The sequence below is a fragment of the Mytilus californianus genome, unplaced genomic scaffold, assembly GCF_021869535.1.
Source record: "Mytilus californianus isolate M0D057914Y unplaced genomic scaffold, xbMytCali1.0.p SCAF_3, whole genome shotgun sequence".
In the NCBI taxonomy this organism is placed as follows: Eukaryota; Metazoa; Mollusca; class Bivalvia; order Mytilida; family Mytilidae; genus Mytilus; species Mytilus californianus.
In genome coordinates, this window is record NW_026262679.1 from 88,847,306 (window position 1) to 88,870,479 (window position 23,174).

Here is a 23,174-nt window from a genome sequence, read left to right on the forward strand (position 1 = left end):
CCTTTGTGATATGGAACCTTGTAGTACAATTTCAGAAAGATCCATAGACTTACACACAAATTATTGTCATGAAACTAGAAAAATGCTTTTTTTTTGTACCTTTTTTGGCCCCTAATTCCTAAAATTTTGAGGCAATTACCCCCAAAATCAATCCAAACATTCCCTTTGTGATATGGAACCTTGCAGTACAATTTCAGAGAAATCCATACACTTGAACACAAGTTATTGTCTGGAAACTAGAAAAATGCTTATTTTTGGCCCCTTATTCCTAAAGGTTTTGGGCAATTACCCCCAAACTCAATTCCAGCTTTCCCTTTGTGATATGGAACCTTGTAGTACAATATCAGAAAGATCCATAGACTTACACACAAGTTTCTGTCATGAAACTAGAAAAATAGTTGTTTTTTGCCCCTTCTTTAGCCCCTAATTCCTAAAATTTTGAGGCAATTTCCCCCAAAATCAATCCAAGCATTCCCTTTGAGATATGGAACCTTGTGATACAATGTCAGAGAGATTCATACACTAACACACAAGTTATGTCTGGAAGTTACAAAAATGCTTATTTTTGGCCCCTTTTTGGCCCCTAATTCCTTAACTGTTGGTACCATAACCCCCAAAATCAATCCCAACCTTCCTTTTGTGGTATTGAACCTTATGGTAAAATTTCATGGAGATCCATTCACTTGAACTAAAGTTAAGAGTGCGAAAACCAATGTGTCTTCGGACGACGACGATGCCGGACGACGACGAAGACGCCAACGTCATACCAATATATGACCACAAAAATTTTTTGAGGTTGTATAAAAATTGCTCATTGACCAATGAACCATAAAAATGAGGTCAAAGTCAGATGATCCTTGCAAGACAGTCATGTACACCATAGTCATTCCATACACCAAATCTTCTTGACCTATTGCTATAGTATCTGAGAAATAGACAAAACCATAATAACATAACTCTGAACAATGAACCATGATGAGGTCAATGAACCCTTTAGACAGACATAAACACCTTACAGTCATTAAATAAACCAAATATAGTTGACCTTTAGCTTATAGTATCCATTAAATGGACAAAAACGTGAAAACGTTACATTGGCCATTGAACCATGAAAATGAGGTCAAAGTCAAATGAAACCTGTCAAGCAAGAATGTACACCTTACAATCATTCCATAAACCAAATAGAATTGACCAACTGCTTATAGTATCCGAGATATGAACTTGACCACACAAACTTAACCTTGATCACTGATCCATGAAATGAGATCAAGGTCAGGTGAACTTGTCTGACCGACATCTAGACCTTGCAAGGATCATTTAAACCAGATATAGTTATCCTATTACCCATCAGTGAGTATTTCACATGACAAAAAAAACCACATTGTTTTTTCAAGCAGCTGCTGATCCATGAAAATAAGGTTGAGTACAATTGACATATGACAGACAGAATATTAGTAACACAAGGCATCTGCATACAAGGTTTGAAGCATCCAGGTTTTCTACCTTCTTAAATATATAAAGTTTTATAAACTTTATACCACCACTGCCAGAAAGTAACTGGTATGTCTAACATTCTGTGATTTTTGTTGTAGGCGAGAAACTATCCATTTATTTCAAGCAGTCACTGAACCATGAAACTGAGGTCAAGGACGGTTATGCACATGTAAAACTGGCTTAACCTCATTACATTCTGTTCCAGTACAAAGTCATGCTATCTGGACCAATGTAGTAAATTGTTGTTCTTTTAAATGTATGTTTTTTTTTTCAGGGAAGACTGAGTTGTTGGTGTGGTCTTTGAAACTGTACTATACTTAAGGTAGTTCCTGTTATTCTTTTTATGTAATATTAAATCATTTTTCTGTCTACCGGACAAAGTTCTTTAACTAATATAGTATCATCAACAACTACCTGAATTTAAATTGAGAGAAAAAAGCAAATGAGTATTTTTAATTTATTTAACAACATAACACATAATCAAAATATATATCCCGTTAATGTGCAAGACAGGACATCACAAATGCCTAAAATAAATTATTGTCTTTCTTTGTCAATTACACATACAGGTACTTCTTGCAGCCACACATAGCATTCACAAACAATATTTCATACTGTAACGACCTAATATGGGTCAAATAATTCAACAGAACATATATTTACATGAATTTTCTTCATCTCATACCATTGTACATTGTTGATATAAGCACAAATGATATTAAATTGACAAAATATGTTTTGAACCAGTTCTGATACTTGTAGTCTCCAAAATATGTATAATTCATTATGCATAATTCATTTATTACAATAACTTTTTTTTCTATTAAACAGAACCATTGTAACTTTTAATAATTACTGCTGTGTTATTAAAGTTCTTCTCTTCATAATATTTTGCCAGCAGTGCAAATATATTACAGTGGTGTGGGATAATGGTAACAGTTAACTATACATATGGTATTTTATATCAGCATTAATACTGCCATAATTCAATTCCTTTGTAGCAATTATGTTATGTATGACAACAAACACTATGATGTTTCAATCTTATTCAATATTAAAAACCTATTTCATTTTTAAGAATTTTTGTAGTAACATTCTTATTCAGTGCTCAATATTTCCAACAGTAATTATACAAATGCATGCTCAATCTGCTAAAAGGTGAAAAACTAGATATTTTCCCAAAAAATTCAAAGTTTTATTTTTGTTAATTTTTTACATGAATATGCAGCACTTTGCCTTTCACAACTTGTTTTTAGCATGTTACCATGACAGTTGCATGTAATTTTGGTATGATGTTATTTAATACCAAAGAAGCCATTTTACCATGATGCTATCAAACTGGTCTATGGAGACCATCCATCACAACCCAATACAGATTCAAAATAAGTTACTGACAAATTTTTCATTGGGCAGTCTGCTCTATATGTTCATGTCACTTTTTCATGTTTTAAGCTTAAAATACTATTTACTAAATAACTTGATAGCATTGCTTTGTTTAAAAACACTGAAAATTATCCATATGATAAAAGTTGATACTGACAGAACTCATATCTAAGCTATAAAGCTTATTTTCCATAACCAAAACCAATTATACATGTAGATAGTCTAATTAAATTCTTGAACATGGATGGTTTGTAATGGTATCTCTTGTGGAATCATTCGATGTTCTACCAGGCCATTTCTCTGATGTCCATATTCAAACTTGATACGTAATTCCCCAATTCTAGATTTTGGTAGAATATCAGGTATCCATTCAATAATAAAAGGTGTTGGTTCTTTTTGGTCTGGCGATTCAGCACCTACAAAATATGTAGATCAACTCTTTTTCAACTGCACTGGGTATACATGTAAACTTTTCGGATTTTAAGGATATAAAAGTATGACATTCTAAACATACTGTCAGCCAACTCCAACAATATTGTCAAGACGTTGACTCACTCACAGACTCCTGTTCCAATTTAAATTTCCTATCAACTCGTGCAAATCACACAAAATTTAAAAAAAAAAGTATTTCTTTCATACTTCTACATGCAGTTGTGATGAAGTAAACCTGCTTTCCCTCAACAAAATGATTGTGTCTGTATCAAGTCAGACTATCTTGACATATTTTGCTTGTACTTATTCACATTTTTTTCGGACAAGTCGAGTGTTGGTAGTTGGTGTGCTCTGTTTTGCTATCTTATATTTTTGGTAATTCTTGTTTTCTTATTAAGCAGTTCAAATTATACTCTTAAAGATTTATTTATTAAATTGCAAATGTTGACTGCTTTACTGACTGTCTGGCAGTAAAAAAAGTACTGTATACCAGGAAACACAATTTTGGTATTTGATGTTGCAAAGCCTGGTAAACAGGAAATTTTCAATATGGTAAATGAAATCAAATATTTTCTGCAGTAATACTGAAGAGAATGGCTTCATATTTGGTCATCAGCTTGAAAGTGATAAATTGTAAAGTTTGTACACTTTACAGATCTGTTGAAACACCTACTTCCTGATAACTTGTGCTCAGCATACAGAACTTGTAATTCAAAGTATCAGAAAACAAGAAGTAGGTATCTACCAGATCTGTAAAAGCATATCATAAAATTGATAGGTAAGGGAGATAACTAACAACTGCATGCAGAAAAGCATGAACCTTTGTTTTTTTCCCAAACAATTCATATGAAAAATCAAGAGACAACTTTTATCCACCAAATATTGTTACCTTTCAATAGGTTATGTATCAGAAACAAACACACAAACCTATCTTAATTTATCCATTATTTTGATATATAATACATCATCTGTCAAAAAAAAGACATCGTTTATGAAATGCTGTTATTTTAAATTTCAACAACATCCATTAATGAATCCATATATTAACAGGCAACACAAGATTCAAGTTTTAATTTGGTGTTTTAATTAACTTTTTTTTAAAGTTTCTTTGAGATTGTATACATACCAACTTTAAGATAAGTTTTCAATTCAAATGGTCTGATAGGCATTTGCTTGTTAGCTTTACCATCTTCAACATTCTCTACATCAACCTTTGGCACTTCATACAAGTCGTAAGTTCCATCTCTGTTTTCTACAAAGTTTCTCGTAATATCCAGAGACATCTGAAATAAACAGACATTAATTGTCTTAGAACATAAGATAATAAATGGCAAATGTGTCCATGGGACACAGATGATGCCCCTGCTTGCATATCATATAAAGTTATAAAGGGACATAAATGAAGAGCGGTAAAAGTGACACTACCCAAATTTGTACTTGATCTGAGTTTTGTGGTAATAAGTATTGTGTATACGTTTCATAAAATTTGGTTGAGGCAAACTTAAGTTAGAGAACGGAAACGAAAAATTCAGCAATTTTTCCATTTGTAAAGGGGCATAACTCGTAGAACAATAAAAGTGACACCCCCAACAAACTTGATCTGTATTTAGTGGTAATAAGCATTGTGTATAAGTTTCATAACATTTGGTTGAGGCAAACTAAAGTTAGAGAACGGAAACTAAAAATTCAGCAATTTTTCCATATGTAAAGAGGCATAACTCTAGAACAATAAAAGTGACACCCTCAAAATTCAAACTTGATCTGTATTTTGTGATAATAAGCATTGTGTATAAGTTTCATAACATTTGGTTGAGGCTAACTTAAGTTAAAGAACGGAAATGAAAAATTCAGCAATTTTTCCATTTGTAAAGGGGCATAACTCTAAAACAGTTAAAGTGACGCCACCAAAATTCAAACTTGATCTGTGTTTTGTGGTAATAAGCATTGTGTTTAAGTTTCGTAACATTTGGTTGAGGCAAACTAAAGTTAGAGAACGGAAACCAACTTTGGGACAGATGGACAAGGGTAAAACTTAAGGTTCAAATAGCACCATAAAAGACATTCAGTTGTAGGTGGTGAACATCCTTTATACCACGTTTATATGAAGTAGTTGCACAAGTTAAAACTTCATATTATCCTACAATGAGTATTTCTTCAATGTCAAGACAGGTAAACAAATAACGTAAAAATTCATAGAACATGATCTATCATCTTTTGATAAGCAATTCTGAAAATGTTTACATATCAATCTCCTTAATCCCTGCTCCTACTATGATTGAATCAATCTACAAATTTAGGAGCAAATAAATAAAAATAAAAAGGTGTTCTCTTTATTGTCTACTGTCTTGGAACAAATCTAATTCTATCAAGCAGAGAGAAGGTCAATGACCTTTTTCACAATTTCATTTCAAATTGGATAAAAGAACAGAGTTCCTATGTCCCCCGCTTTGCACATATTTTATATTTCCAAGTGGCATAACTCTTTTTTAATAAGTTGATCGTCCACCATTATAGAACTTGTCCGAGATATTGCTGATATTAACCTATAGTATAAGTTTTATAAAAATCTGGCAAACTAAAGTAAGAGAATAGAAACATGTTTCGGGATTACGTACATTTTGTGCAGACGAACAAAAGTAAACCTTTATGCCCCCTGTGCCACAGTGGGAGCATAAAAATGCATATTGTCAGAAGATTTTAGTTTATTTGTGGTCTCCATTAAATGGTCTTGGTTTTCTTGAAAAAAACATCCAGTATGAAGAGTATTTTAAACATAACAATATTTGACTGAACAAAAGTTGAAGAAACAAATTTAATCAAAATATCAAATGACAGAATTTTCAAAGATACATGTGTCACTACCATACATTTGAAAACTCTATGAGGATCTATGATGTGACTTTAGATTTGTGTGTTGCTTACACGTCTAACAAACAAATGACTTCCATGTTGTATCCACAATATTGTAATATGCACAACCAGGCAATATATCTGAAAATATTAACATCCTCCAGAAAAAATATCTTATCGCACTCCAGTAAAACTATTAAAAACTTTTGTGATAAACATAAGTGTATTTACCTCTGGGGTATCAAATATCATTTTAACTTGAAACAAATTTGTAATATGCCATGTGTATTTGGTAAACATTCCCAACGGCAATGCATCTTTCCTAACAAAGCCTGTCGTAAAGTTTGGCAGTCTCTTCTTTTTACTCCCTGAAGATATGCGTTGCTGAAGACATTCAAAGAACACTTGTGGAGCATGAAAGACTAGAGGATCTGGATTGCCTATAAAAGCAAATAAAACTATTATACTACATTGTTTTTCCCTTCTTGCACTCTTCTGGAATAACATTTCCTGAACCAAATAATGAAGAAAAAATCTGCAGGAACACTGTTAAGGCGATATGGATTTAATACCAATAACACAATTATCCACCAGACATCACAGGACCCTGATGACAACAATTATATAGCTCAAAAAACAAGGTTTTGCTCATGGTTGAAGGCTGTTGTCTTTATTCTTGATTTTTCTATAAGCTTCTTCCCGAGTTTTGACAAAAGTTATTGATATTTAAAAAACCTTAACCGAAGACTATATTAAAATGTTAACCTCCAAAAAATCCATTTATCAGTAAAAAACACAAAAATAAAAAAAAATGTCAAAATTCTGATACAGACTGATGTTATCTCTTGAACATAAAGAAGTTTCTATCCTAGTTTCAAAAAATTCCATGAGGGTTTCACAAAATTATTGATAATCTAAAAGATGTTAATCTTAGACTGTATCTAAATGTTAACTGAAAAAAAAAACAACTTCACTTTATGTCATCATAAGTGTAAGTACTGAAAAGGTAATTATCATTTACACTCAGTTTATAAATGCAGGTGCTTCATGCAAAATAAGCTAAAATATCAAATCACATCAATTCTAAATGACAAATTGTTTTATATACAGTTAAAGCAGAAGATATATTTTTTTTTTTAAATTTTCACACAAGGGAGACTACTCTTGTTTGATTTTATTATGATGTGGATGGTATTACAAATGTATGAATTCAACAACTTAAAATATATTCATCAAAGTTGCAATTGTATATTTTATTACATTTTTTTTTAGAAATTCTAACTTCTTGCATGTTTTCTAATCAAAACATGATTCTATACAATGCTAATCTTTGAATTACACACATATCTTAATGTTAGACCTATTATAACATTTGATTTGATGATAATGACAATCTACTCAAGTGTTTTATTCTTTTAAAAACTACAAACCATCAAACTGATAATGCATGGTCTGATTAATTCTTTCTGTAACACTAGCTAACCACTGATGAAATGAAATAGTTATCTGACTTTCATCTATCTGTTGAACTGTAAAAAAAATAATGAGAACATGAGTTACAGCAGGATAACAGTATATTTGAATAATCCATTCTTTCACACTATTTCAAGTTTCATCATTTTAATGTAAATTTTTCAGCAAAATTATAGAAAAAGACCAGAACAATTCCTCAAGTTGCTTGCTTTGCAACTTATATTTCCATAAAAAAATTGGTTTGAAACCATCTATTATCAAATTCAAGAAACATGGATGTCATCTCATCCCAGAGAATATTAGGGATATTAGTCCTGACAACATTTTCACCTCTCTTTATTTGGCAATCAAAGGCAACATATATTTATCTTTTAATTGACTAATGTCTTGTATGACTTAAAAATTTTTTTTTGTATTAAACATTGTGTCAACAGTTTTTTTCTGTGTGGTATGGTCCTATATTTTGTAGTAAACATTGTGTCAATAGTTATTCTGTGTAGTATGGTCCTATTTTTTGTATTAAACATTAAGTCAATAGTTTTTTCTGTGTGGTATGGTCCTATATTTTGTATTAATCATTGTCGATAAATTTTTTTCTGTGTGGTATGGTCCTATATTTTGTATTAAACATTGTGTCAATAGTTTTTTTCTGTGTGGTATGGTCCTATATTTTGTATTAAACATTGTGTCAATAGTTTTTTTGTGTGTGGTATGGTCCTATATTTTGTATTAAACATTGTGTCACTAGTATTTTTCTGTGTGGTATGGTCCTATATTTTGTATTAAACATTGTGTCAATAGTTTTTTCTGTGTGGTATGGTCCTATATTTTGTATTAAACATTGTGTCAATCGTTTTTTTTTCTGTGTGGTATGGTGCTACATTTTGTATTAAACATTGTGTCAATAGTTTTTTGTGTGTGGTATGGTCCTATATTTTGAATTTAACATTGTGTCACTAGTATTTTTCTGTGTGGTATGGTCCTATATTTTGTATTAAACATTGTGTCAATATTTTTTCTGTGTGGTATGGTGCTACATTTTGTATTAAACATTGTGTCAATAGTTTTTATGTGTGTGGTATGGTCCTGTATTTTGTATTAAACATTGTGTCACTAGTATTTTTCTGTGTGGTATGGTCCTATATTTTGTATTAAACATTGTGTCAATATTTTTTCTGTGTGGTATAGTCCTATATTCCTATACGGATTCATATATCAGCTTTCTACTTTTTAACATTTTATATTTAAAAATAAACAGCTGCGCCATGAGTGCATGATAAGCCTGTCCCTTTTTTAAGGAATAAAGTTCAATAACTTCTCAATGTCATATCAGAAATTTATGAAAAACTAAAGAGAGGTTGTCTTAATAGATAAAAACCAGTCACCAAAGTCTCATGAAAACTGCTCAAAGCACTTTAAAGATATTGTCTGAAAACTGGAAAATCACCCCTTCTTTATGAATAAAATCGCATAACTCAGAAACATAAAATCTAAAATTTATACAAATCAAAAGGGAGCTTACATCAATAGATGTAAACAATTCACCAAAGTTTCATGAAAACTGCTGAAAGCTTTTTTGAGTTATTATCCGAAAACTGGAAAATCCCATTTTTTAATGAATAAAACCCCATAACTTGGAAACGTAAAATCAAATATTTATAAAAACGAAAGGGAGCTCACTTCAATAAATATAAACAATTCACCAAAGTTTCATGCAAATTGGTTAGAGCGTTTTTGAGCTTTTGTCCAACATGTTGACAACAGACGGATGGACAACGGTATACCATAATACGTCCCTTAAACAGGCGTACAAATAAGGAAATGTGGTATTGTTGCCAATGAGACAACTATCCACCAAAGTTCAAATGAAGTGGGTGTAAGCAAAATGTTCCTTTACAATTCACCCAAGAAATCAGTGGTTTTATTAAATGTGCATGAAATGGAATCAGAAATTAGGTTAAAATCAATGAAGTTTCAATATCCTAATCACTGTAGTTTAATCATTGTGCAGCTATTAATTTGTGCTATACTTACCTGGGACTTTTTTATTATTTGGAGTGATAGATTTAGTCTGTGTTTTCTGAGGACTTATTTTACGAGGACTAGGTGGACTCTGTATTGCATTTCCTTCCTGCAGTGTCAAAAGAGCATTACTGGCCTGGACTGAAAATAAATATCAAGATTTTATATATTTAGGTTATCCTGAATCAAATATTCCAAGAAAATTTCATTTAAATATACCATTAAACAGTCCTTGCATTGACAGTGAAACCAAAATTAATTGAACATTTTAATAAATGTAATATGCACTGTTCCCCTTGCAACAATTGGCAAGATTTCTCCTTAATAAACTTCTGTATACTAAAGCCATTTAAATACAAATTTACAAAGTATATGTATCAAACTGTTTTCTTTACCCAATTAAAAATAATATTGAACCATACCGTTTTATTCATATTGCATGCTGAAGCATTCTTTTTTTTAGTTTGTGCAGAGGAAATAACACTTTATTTCTGATAGCATTGTTTGCTAAATCTTTCTTAATGTCTTAGGAATCATTTAAAATGTGTACGAGAAATTTCAATAATTTTATAAGTAAATAACTTGCATGCATTTTTTGTCATAAATAAATTCTTTCTTCTCAGCGAGTCCTCGAGTCTTCATGATCTCAGTACACTATAATTGCTATTTTTCTTTGATGTCCACAAACTTCAAAGTATTTTTAGGAAGGTTCACACCCGTCAGATTTAATTTTTTTTGTCTCTACCAGTAGATGTAATTTTGAGTTTTGTTCAATTTTTGTGTATGTACATGTATTTCTTTTATTTTAAGCAGCTGTCAACATATTATCTCGAAATCAAGTCAGAAATTAACTGTGTTATAAATTGCTTTTCCAATGCAGAAATCATTTCTTTTCTGACAACCAAATTGTACAACAGGGTAATCTTAATGGGAGGGTTATCAGTACCTAACTGGTCATCCTTCCTCTGTTTTTTGCCAGGAGGTTCTAACAACTCATCCTCTGTGACAACAACCTCCAGTGTTGTAGGATCACCAGTGTCCAACCCTGTATCCTGTGCTTGGTATATGGTAACGATTTGTCTTTCAGGTGACTCCTGCTGGACTTCTTCTACATAAATAAAACACATAAAATAGTAAGCTTTAGTTACAATTTTACTCACATTCACTGGACATGCATGCTCTGCCATTGCAATACACTTAATTTTAAAAGAAAATTTACAAATCTATGTAATTTTTTAAGCATGACCATCTTATTGACATTGAAGTGTGTGTGGTTTTTATTTATCACTTTTCAAATGTAACAATATGAGTTGAAGTTGGACCACTTGACAAGTTCTTATGCATACATTGTAAGTAAATGAAACATAAATGAGATTAAACTTGTGCTGCCTGAAAAAAAGGAAAACCCATTTGAAAGGGATTAGTAAGGTAAAAAAAAATAAAGAAAAAATTCTTGATATATTTAATTTTTATAAGATTAATATATTCAAAATTTTAGGAAATTGTTCATTGGCATTCTAAATAAATGAATATTAATCAAATTTTAATAATGCAAAAGATATATTTTTAAGGCACTATGACAACTTGTTAGCTCAACAACTAATTGCCATTATGAAACTTGACAATAAATTTTGTTTACAAATTTGTTTAATTTATATATAAGAAAAATAAGTATGTTCTTCCTCAATAAAAAACCTCAAAACAAAAATTTGACTTTTTGTCCTGTGACTTTCTATCCTACATTATTCAAAGGGATAAAAAGTCTGAAAGATCTTAAAGGAGATTTAAAGGACCACATTTGTAAAAGCCATGCATCATTTTTGCAATAATTAAAAGTGTCTTACCTATATCACTTAACTTTTGTATTTGTAATGAAAATGAAGAAATCTAAAAGAAAGTCTGTCAAAGGAATATTTATAGAAGAACAAGAATTTAACACCTTAAATATGTTTATTATGCAACTCTACTGAAACATTATTCCTGTCATTGTGTAACAAATGACATGATTTTTGATGTATTGATAACAGGTGACACTTCTCGCCCTTGAATAGACAAAATGGTTTTCTTAACATGTGTATGTATCTATCTTAATCATCACACTGTTACTTCTAATATACATGTATTTTATTAATTTTATGTATGGTTATGTATGTTATTGTACTACTTCCCATTTCCATCATGTTCATTGGGCTATTATATTGTTTCACTATTTTATTTCATTTTTATACTCATAGACAGGACATTTCATATGTTTGAATACAGGAAAAGTTTTGTTTATTACACATAAAAATGTAACAGACAAATCCAAATTATGAATAACTACAAATAATAGCAGACTTTGTTTTCTGATATATATTTATTGTACACAATATCTTTAAAATAGTACAAGCAAAGTTTTCTTTTCTTCCATTGTGATGTATTTAAACAAGTTCAAGTTTCTCAAATTTCTGTATTTGTGCACGTAAACAAAGATGAAATGCGATATGAAATACAAACCTTGGCTGTCCAAGTTAATATAATAAGAAAACTCCTCACTAAGCTTTTCGTCACTAGCAAATGCACATATACAGGCATAAAAGTGTACACATCTTTTCTGTGAGTCATTTACAGCACCAGGTTTAGAGTACTGAAAAATATGTGTACATATGTTATTCATGCTCAAAATCAAGAACTTTAAAAGTAAGGACATTTGTAATTTGTGACGAAAAAAACACAACCTAAAGACATCTAGAAGTTTCAAAAATAAAATCTTAAACAAAAAACATGGTAGATTAGTGTACACGTCTACATAATGTAGATCTAGGTTTACTACTGCTAGGGAGGAGGCTCTTCTACTCTCTTGTATGCATTATCATGATTATATGCAGTTTTCAAATACAAGGAGTGACTTACAATTACAACATTTACATGAAATCTGACAGAAGGATATAAGCTAAGGTTATTCATATTTGGACAAAATTTAACAGATTGACATTACACTTATTTATTTTTGGGTTGGTGTTAGGCTTACCAGTCCCAGTATTTATTCAATATAAAAAATAAGAAGATGTGGTATAATTGCTCTCTCAAAATTTCAGTCACTATTGATTTGGTTGATAAAAAAGATTAGGTAATGATTACCTTAAAGGCCTTACAAGAACAATGAAACTTGTGTTCTGGTGAAGACCTATTTCTTGTTGTTTCAAACAAGGAAAAGTGTAAAAATCCTAATGGCTGTTTGGAATTAGGTTTACACTTGACAACCATTATGTTTTTAGTAACCCTTTGAACAAGGGGCCCAGTAGTCTCTGTAGCCAATAACCAGATTGCCTGTTTGATTTCATTTGGGACCTGCAGCGTGTTAAGAACAGAGTTTTTCAATGTCAGAGGTGTTGCCTCACTTGTGCATTCAACAGCTGATTTGATGTGAGGACATGGTTGTTCCTGTATTCCTTGTTGAGAACTACGAGTACAGCTGTCAACAAAACACCTTGCAGCCTGGTACAGAATTGCTGGGTCAACAACTGGGGCTGGATTACCATCTAAATCCTGTACAAGTGGAAGCTGAACAAATCCTCGATAGTCTGGACCACGGTCTCTTAATCTAACTGAAAAAACTTGTCCTGTTGAACCAGTTATGATTTTTACAGCATCTGCACTATGGCCTCTCTTTTTTTCTTTTTCTTTAAAGACAACATTACATGCTTTATTTTTGCAACTTATTCCCCTCGTTCCATTGTATGTCCCACATTTAGGACATTTTCTGACACCACGCAATGTTGGTTTACCAAGATCTTCAAACAATGCCTTTATTTTCTCCGTTGAAGCACTAGCCATCCTGAAAAAAGAAATAATAATCATAAGAGGAAATACCTTATATTTTCAGCTTTCTTGAGAACTGAACAGCACTACTGAATTGAGGAATGATTCATGCAACATACAGTCCCTGTAACGTAAAAGTGAACAAAACCAATACTGCCTGAATCATATATAATGTACATGTATACAGACATTGCCATAACAATGTATGTACACTTCCTGAATGTTAACGAAACGCTGACTGAAAGTAGTATGGACAAGGTTGGCAAAAAAGCAGTTAATACCAGTCTGGGAAAAATACAGTGAAATCCTGGTCAATTGAAATTTTTAAAGGGCGTTACTAAATAAACTGTTTACACAGAGATATGTCTCGCCTATTTGTTATTTTGATAATGCAAATGTTGAAATTAAAATAGGCAATACTTTAACATGTAAGTTATGCAAATATTCAAAGTCAATGAACCATGACTGAAGGTACAGGGCTAAACAATCTCCATGATCTCCATGGAAATGAGATGTGCCAATGCTAATACAATTGCAAACCAAATACCATTGACTTTTCATAAGTCGTTCCCTTTAAACAAACCTAAACACAAACATTAACTTGTAAACTATGTAAAAGTTTCAAAGTCAATGAACCATAATTAGGGGGTGGGGTTATATAATCTCCATGGAAATGAAACTTGCAAATGCCAATACATTTGTATACCCAATATCATTGACTTAACATAAGTGGTTCATCTTAAACTGAACTTATCACAAACTAATACATGAAAAAGTCAATAGACCTTGAATGAGGGGGCTGGGCCAAATAATCTCCATGGAAATGAGATATGCCAATGCTTATACAACTGCATACCAAATATCATTGACCTTCCACTAGTGGTTCCCCATAAACTGACCTAATCACAAACTAATACATGTAAACTAAGCAAAGTTTCAAAGTCAATAGATCTTGACTGAGGGGGCGGGGCCAAATAATCTCCATAATAATGAGATGTGCCAATGCTAATACAACTGCATACCAAATATCATTGACCTACCACTAGTGGTTCACCATGAACTAGACCTAATCACAAACTAATACATTGTTGACGACGCAGCCGCCTGAAACAGCATACCTATCTCTCGCTTATTGACTCCGTCAAGGCGAGACAAAAACCAGTCCCTATCAGGTCAATTACTGGGTAAATGAACAGATATAGTCATTGGCCAGAAAGTCATTTATTTACTACATTAATTGTACAAGGATGAAAAGTCACAATTAATTAGTCAACAAATATTTGAATAAATAAGGGAAAATTTTTAAATATTCCTTTAATATTATATGTAAAAGATCAATTTATTGTACAGTTTAAGAAATTTAAATAATACTCAAAATTGACAACAACACTTCAAATGGACTGCAATTTTATTTGCTATGGTCTACATGTTTCGCCTGCAAGAACATAAATGAACTATAAATTTACAACCATGCCGATAAACAGACCAACTACAGCAGACGATCAAAAAATTATATATATACCAAATAATTAACAAGGGAACAATTTTTGACAATTTTATTTTCCATTAGCGGCGACCAAAACCTTCCCATCTTTGCCGACGCGCCAGGAAGTAGTAACATCCAACAATGGCCAGGTTGGAAGAGAAGCCTTGTGATGTGGTAGGAACCATGGGAAGTTCGTCCATTTAGATACCAAGCCTTTAGAACAATGTCATGTATCATATAAAAGTAAAACGAACTCAAGTTACATTGTAAACAAACTTTATTTTTCTATATTTATCTTATCTATTTATAACTCTTTATTGCTACTTTAACTTTTCATTGTTTCTCTCACCTTGACGACGTCAAATTCAATGTACCACTTTGAGTACTTCAGTAATTAATTTCTGTATGAAAATTGTCATGATGACGCCTGCCTTGCAGGCGAAACATGTAGACCATACCAAATAAAATTGCAGTCCATTTGAAGTGTTGTTGTCAATTTTGAGTATTATCTAAATGTTGCATTCATTTGAATAATTTAACAACCCTGCATACCAAGGTATCCACTTCAGGGACTCTATAGAAATGATTCACACAGCCGTTGGTTCACCAAACGGAGTTTAGTTTAAGAAATTGTTCATTAACATGGTCAAATAAAGATTTATCAAATATTAATCATATACACAGGGCACACACTACTTCAGAATCATAGGGAGAAGAGACTTCTCTTTTTAAAACTGATAGAAGTGGTGAGACTTAAAAGGAAGTGCTCACGCGTTCAGGGCGTTATAATGTTTGGTTTTTACAATAATATATATGGCCATATGTAGCCTATTTATTCAATTCTTTTCTGTATTGTTCAAATCATAACTGAGAATACCATTACATGTACAGTAACAATTGTATCAGTTTATGTCTTAAATTTCATTTATAGTTACACAATTACATTTTTTTCCACTTGTCACAAACTAATAACTAAATGTCTAGCCCTATTTAAAGATTTTTTTTTAACCAAAAAGAAACTATCAGTTATCAATTAAATTCCAATGAGGAAAACTATTCTGTTGATGATATTCATTGTTTATCATTAAAAAGGTATATAAATTTAATAAATTTAAGCAACTTAAATCAATAAATTGAAACAAAGCATTTGCATTGAAATATATACATTTAACTAAGGGGATCCAAACAAATTTCTGTTAATGCATGTGGAATGCGTATTTTTCACTTTTGTGATAGATATTCTTCTGTCAGTAGTGCCATTCATGCGTCTGTAGTTATTATCGTAAGAATACGGATTTCGTTCATAGTTGGTCTGTATCCGATCCGTGATTCGTATATATTTCAATGGTGGACGAAGGAAAATTTACAAAAATAAACGATGTTTGACAAGTGATTTGGAAAGGAATATGACGTAATGCAATAAATGGATCAAACATTAACTGAAGGCAATATTCATTACGTTCTAATGTAGTAACACATTTATTTTGCGGAGAATCAGGATCTTTTGATGTACGCTCTTAAGAAACAAGTGTTGGAAGTGAAAAAAAAAAAACTTCATAAAAAGTTGTTTCTTTGAAATAACATACGACCAATCTACAAATCAATGCTTTCCCCACGTTTTCTAAAGAAATAAATTATTTATGTCTTTGAATTTTTTACTTATAAATGAAAAATTGCAGTTTGAACAACTTGGTAAAAATGGAAAATTGCTGATGACGAAAGCAACTGAAAGCGACTATTGTGAACATCCGGGCGAATAGATAACGCTTTTGACGGTCGGGCAAAGCGAAGTGACGGACTTGAAAGCGACTTCTTCGCCCCAGTCGCCTGCTAGTGTGAGCCCTGGTCATTATTCCTGTTAAAAGTTTATACAACATACCAATATCATTCAATTTTATAAACTGATCATGCCAAAGGAATAAAGTTAGCATAATTTCTACATAAGTTATCTGTTCTTGTTTTTAATGACGTTACAAGATTCAAAATGGCTGAATGAAATAGGCGGAGCCATATACAATAAGAAATAATTAGATAATAGCGTCAGGGAAATAAATATTCAAATATAAATAGATACATTTTTTGTACATCATATCACAGAAAAATTTCAAAAGAAATAACTATACACATTGTTAAGCTATGCAAGGGTGATAAACAATGGATATGTGTGACCTATGGTCTACAAATTGTCAAAAAATATCAGAAGGACCTAAGGTAGGGGTAGGGTTCTGCAGCGGATACATGTCAACTCATACCTTAGCCATCTCGTACTCAATATTAGTATAAAGTCTTCTCATTTTTAAATTAGTTTATTATTATACTGCTTTCTATATTTATTTATTAACTCAAATTTTTTAGCCTAAATGAATTGCTTTTTTATCTAGCGCTTATCTTAATTTTAAATTTCTTTTACCGTTGCTGACTCGCTGTCAGGTGACCCATAGAGGCACTTGCCACATGAGCTGCTGATGGTTTTTGGTCAAACAGTACTGTTTCTATTTAAAATTTTTAAATAAATTTATATAAAAATTGCTAGAAATCTGAAATTTTGATTGTTGCTTGGCTTTTTTCTGTTGTATGTTTTATATGTGCATGATGCTTTGTTTTATTTGTTTTGTATACATTTTTTTATATTCCTTAAAAAGCTCACCAGAGCTTATGTTTGTATGTTTTATGCTATGCCAAATCAAAATAAAGTTTTCTATTCTACACCACAATCGTGCTAGAAAAATTATTGGGTATGAGTTGGCAAAGGTAGAGACTAGAGTTGTTGTGTACCCTTCTGCCGCTGTCATTGTAGTCACTAATGAGTACTCATCAAAGCTTAACATGGTATATGCAAAACGATGCTTGAATATCTGTTAAACAAATGTTGCGATAAAAGCTGCATTATACTTCATCTGTTCTATCTCACTATATGTCAAACGGTAGGTCTTTTCACCACCGAACACCATCGCACACCGCCGAACCAATAAAATACCATCTAACATGTCTAACACACATAAACAGGCCTCTACAATAACTTTTTTTTCAACTTGTCCAGTAGGACAAGTACATACCAAAATTTACTTGTCCGAATGAAATTGTAACTTGTCCAAAAAAAATCTTAATAATAACCTTTTTTGCATTTTAAGTTGATTCCAGGAACAAAATGAATTAAAACAATATAACAGAAGTTAGTTTTATATCTTTTGATATACTTTTCAAAAATATGAGTCGAGAACAACTGAATCTAGTCATGTCACAGGACTTTAAGGTTCTAGTTTTCATCAATGCCAAAGTCTCATCAGACTCTGCACGTGAGGCACTGTCTGATAGGCCTGTCAATGTACACTCATTGGATTTGTATCCTGTTTTTTTAAGCTGAAAAAAAGTTTATTCAAATGCAATCAATAAAAAAAAGAAGATGAGGTATGATTGCCAATAAGATAACTCTCTGCTAGAGACCAAATGACACAGAAATTAACAACTATAGGTCACAGTATTGCAAGTATTGTTTTCTTTTCTACATATGATCAAATCTGATTTATGGTAAATAATTTCTTCATTTTTATTTAAAAAATATTTTTGTTTAAAAATTACTGGTTTGGTATTTATTATAAAGCAACAGAATCAAGGTAGGAAAACGAGGTACTGATTTGTCTTGGTCTGGAAATTTCTCCTGCGTTGCCAAACTGTCTATTTATCATGTCTATTAAATATGTCTCCTACGGTGCCAAACTGCCTATTAAACTTGGAGCTGAATTGTTCCAAGCTGGAGACGAACTGTTTTGTAAAGTTATCCATCTACAAAGCCCATGGCTGATTCGGATCAGTAAGACTGGTTTCTGATAATAAGTATGCCTTTTACCTGTTAAAAAGTTCCCGACAAAGAACCAGTTTTAAGTTATCGATTGCAAGTAAACATGTCAAATTAATACTTGTTTTTATTTTCTTTTCTTGTTTTTTTGTTTATAATTACTTTGTTCATCAAAGTTGGATTAAATTTATTTTATGCAGAATAAATTTACTTGTCCCATCAGACAAGCTTGATATAGCTTTTACTTGTCCGACCTTTTTTTCCTCTGGTACCGGACAATCGGACAAACGTTATTGTCGAGCCCTGATAAATATATTGTTTTCATCTTTATTTATATATTTGACTTACCTTCTGAACGAGAATGAATATAATTATACATATATATATGTAACACTCCCAAACGTGTCCATCCCCCCAAACGTGTCTGATTCCCCCAAACGTGTCTATTCTCCCCAAACGTGTCCGTAATATTCAATATGGCCCAAACGTGTCCGATAATTGTTATTCGCCAAAACGTGTCCACTGTTAAACGCCAGAACGTCTCACGTCTTTTAGCGCCAATTAATATATGTATGTCCTAAATAAAATCAATTACGTTTACGGCAATTCTATGATGGGGGAAACAGTTGATGAGGTAGTAATTTATTAGCATTAGTTTGTTCAATGCCGGTTGTTAATGATTATTATAATTGCAAATTTTATATGTAGCATATGAATTAACTTTTGACTAAATTTGCTTATTGTCCAGTTGCAAGTCACGTATTTCATGCTCATTTAGAGCGAACATACAAATAATTATAGTGTAGTTGAATTAATCGTTTACTATGTAAATTATGTGTTACTAATAAACTCTGATAATGCCTTTTATATTAATCCGACGGCGGGCTTTCAGCAGAATTGACTTCCCTTTTTTTCAACAGTTCTGATATTTTAAAAGCTCTTCAAATCAAAAACTGGTTCTTCAGGGTTTCTAATTATTTTAGGTTTCGAGCATCACTAAAGACACACGAACCGTGAAGAGAAATAACGTCCAGTGCCAAATATTTCATGCATTATTTGAACGACATCATGTAAACAATAAATACTGTATATAAGTTCTATTATCATACCGGGAATTTAGGATTGGGCCTAAATTTTGATGGTTATTCGGGATTAACACTAGTTGGGATTATAATCTAAAAAAACTAAGAGCGTGTGAAGACCGATTTTTTTATGACTTCAGTAAGAAACTACTGCAATCTCTGTTATGTAATAGAGGCCGTTTTAAATAAAAGTTGCGGAAATTAAAAAAAAAATGTTGCCTTCCAAAATACAACTGATGGCACCATGAAAGAGTGAATTGCTACAAAGGTTTTAATGCGCAGAGAATGGGACATTCTCCCTACACGAGGTATCTGATTTAAGATCTACAATTTAACTGAGCATGGCTGCTTACATTTACATCCAACATAGCCGAACAGACGCCCCCACTTTTAACCAGGTTATACTGCCGGTTTAAAAAAGACCTAAAGTAATTTATTTCTATTTTTTAATGAAATAGTAAAATGAGTATACGTTAATGAAAAAAAAATAACTAAAAATAACCTACGTATTTATAATATGGACACGAATGATAGTTCCAGTAAAAGAAAAAATTAAGCTTGATATGGACACGTTTGGGTGTTCATTAAAACTGAATGGACACGTTTGGGCGTTTAGACAAATGACACGCTTTGGCGCCCTTTTACATTTAGACATGTTTTGCAGTTCAGTGACGTCGTGTGGACACGTTTGGGGGAATCGGACACGTTTGGGGGAAAGGACACGTTTCTGAGTGTTACATATATATACACAAATTAATAAAAAATGATAACTGAAGAGAACCAAAAAGAACAGTCTTGCAGGGCTGTTGTCAGAACAGTACACTTTCAAGTCAAACATTTTTTTAAATATAATTATTGTGATAATTTCACATTAAATAAAATGTTTTAACTTATTTGAACGATTTATTTCTAATAATTAAAAAGGAAAGACCATAAGATTATATACAATGAAATACAGACAATGTAAATCCGGAAAAAATATTGCTGGATCTGGAAGCGTTTTTTTTTTTTATTTTGATTCTCAACTTTAACATCACTAATCATGCTTATAGATATAAGAAGATGTGGTATGGGATCTCCTGTAGTTGGTGATCGCAATACTGGTATACTAGTATTGTGCACAATACTGGTATAAAAATTTTGTACCAGTATTGTATTCCAGTATTGTACCAGTATTGTGTTTTTTTAAAATAAACAATACATATAGGTAATTAATCTTTTATTAAAGGTGTCACATATATATGCATAATGATATTAACATATGACATGACAATTTTATATGGAATGATTGTATGTTTAACTGATGATGCCATTGATGGTACACTGTGATTGTAATCTGTAAATCAAAGAAAGTTTTAAATCTTCTGATGTTTTTTTCTCAAGGGAACCGTACTGTCTCAGCATTTTAACAAACTCTTTACTTTCTTCTATGTTTTCTTCCAGCTCTCTCTTTCCACGACTCAATAGTATATTTTAGTGAATTTTATATTGACATTAATGCTGTAATAGCTTCTGTATCATCAGCATTGGTATTGTTTATTTCTTCTTCAGATGCAACCCCCACTTCCTATATTGATATTTAGGTATTCAGTCTGTGGACTTTCTGTTACGCTTACTAGATTACAAGCTTGTTTAGATAGCACCTGTACGGCTCTCTTACTGTAGGAGTTCTTGTCTAGTATTAGTATTTGAGTATTTGTATCAGTAGATATATCTGCTATATATACAAATTGTATTGCCCATGGTTCTGAATCAACTGCTTTAACTACCCTTAACATTCAAGTAGACAAACTAGTTAATTTGATTATAATCAGGTTCCCCTATTAAGCAACTTTTTATGTTTAATGGATATTGATATCTTTTATCATGTTTATTGTGAAAGATTAATAAGAAAATAAAGACAAACAAATGCTTAGAATCTTAGTATACATGTATTTAAATATCTGTAAAAAATATACGATGGCATACATGTAAATGCTGAATTTACAGAGTTATAGTGTAATAATTTGCTTGAATTTATTAAATAATAACTCTGATAATAAAGCTTTTATTTTATTTTATCTAAATTGAATTAAATAAAATATAGAAATATGATAAAATTATTAGCAATTATTTATACAATTAGCAATTGTTTGAATAAGATGATTTAATTACAATAATCTTTAGTTTATTTGTACAAGTATAGTAATTATTTTTAACTGGTTTTTAATTGATTTCACAATTATCCTCTATAATCTTTTTGAGTTCATTTAATCTCCCTTTGATCTTCAATATCTAATTTTGCTTAAAATTCATTTTTCATTATACACCTTAAAGTATAGTGAACAATACAACTACAATACTGGTATATCAGTAATGTACCAGTATTGCTGTTTTTAAAAAAAAAGTTACAATACTGGTACAAAATTTTTATACCAGTATTGTGGACAATACTGGTATACCAGTATTGCGATCACCAACTACAGGAGATCCGTGGTATGAGTGCCAATGAGACAACTCTCCATCCAAGTCAAAATTTATAAAAGTAAACCATAATGCACATAAAAATGTGAAAAAACATGACCATAGGATTAAATTATACGTAATTTAATCGATTTTATTGTTTTATTGTGTAACATTACTGTTTTTCTTAAGGGTTAGTGGTCTTTTTGGGTGTTCGGTGGTGTGCGGTGGTGTTCGGTGGTGAAAAGACCGACTGTTGGATTATATGTGAATTGAGGTATAAATTCCACCAATAAATGGTTATTCCGGACCGGTTTATATGCATCTCATTTAAAAACTGCTTTACAATTTGATCTTTGACGCTTTCCTTCATGTAGAGGGACTAATAAATTCGAAGAAGAACTCGGAACAATGTAATTATAACACATCTTGATATGAGCTGTGCTACAAAATAGTTCATTTCCAGTGGGCGTTAAGCAGATACCAATTATAAATAAATGAAATATTCCACTGAAATTCAGAATGAAAGTGATCTCATGCAATTAGGTTTGATGCATGACACTGAGAATAGTGAGGAAAACCTTTATCTTACTTGTTAAACTGGGGAGAGATTTATATTAGAAATTTTCCGCCATGATGTCTTCTCCCTCGAAAGATCGTCAAGACGACTGTTGTCATTGGTCAGAATTTAACACATGATCTTTGACCTCATTTGATTGGATAATCATTATTGACTGGAAAAACGGATATCTTGTCGTGACGGATAAGCATCTTTTTTTCCGGATAAGTCATCAATGAAAAAAAATAATATTACCAACCTTTTCACACACAAATGCATGCAAAAAGAAAACAAGGAAGTTGTCACTTATCAAAAATCAAAACAAAAATTTTGTCAAACGATTTTTTTTCAAAA

At 31.7% G+C, this 23,174-nt stretch overlaps 1 protein-coding gene across 2 annotated transcripts; it reads right to left on the reverse strand.

The window, feature by feature from the left end:
* Nucleotides 1–1,937: 1,937 nt before the first annotated feature.
* On the reverse strand, nucleotides 1,938–22,942 carry LOC127735338 (uncharacterized protein C2orf42-like). 2 transcript variants are annotated; one of them, XM_052245500.1, is made up of 9 exons: nucleotides 22,854–22,942; nucleotides 12,775–13,471; nucleotides 12,151–12,280; nucleotides 10,601–10,762; nucleotides 9,667–9,795; nucleotides 7,590–7,688; nucleotides 6,391–6,599; nucleotides 4,436–4,592; nucleotides 1,938–3,278 (listed from the first exon to the last, which is right to left on the reverse strand). In XM_052245500.1, exons 2-9 carry the CDS (start codon nucleotides 13,468–13,470, stop codon nucleotides 3,100–3,102), a joined length of 1,761 nt encoding a protein of 586 aa, XP_052101460.1. In that variant the 5' UTR covers nucleotide 13,471; nucleotides 22,854–22,942; the 3' UTR covers nucleotides 1,938–3,099. The 2 variants fall into 2 exon arrangements, with proteins under 2 accessions (XP_052101460.1, XP_052101459.1); XM_052245499.1 differs by having other exon boundaries at nucleotides 1,938–3,293.
* Nucleotides 22,943–23,174: the final 232 nt, after the last annotated feature.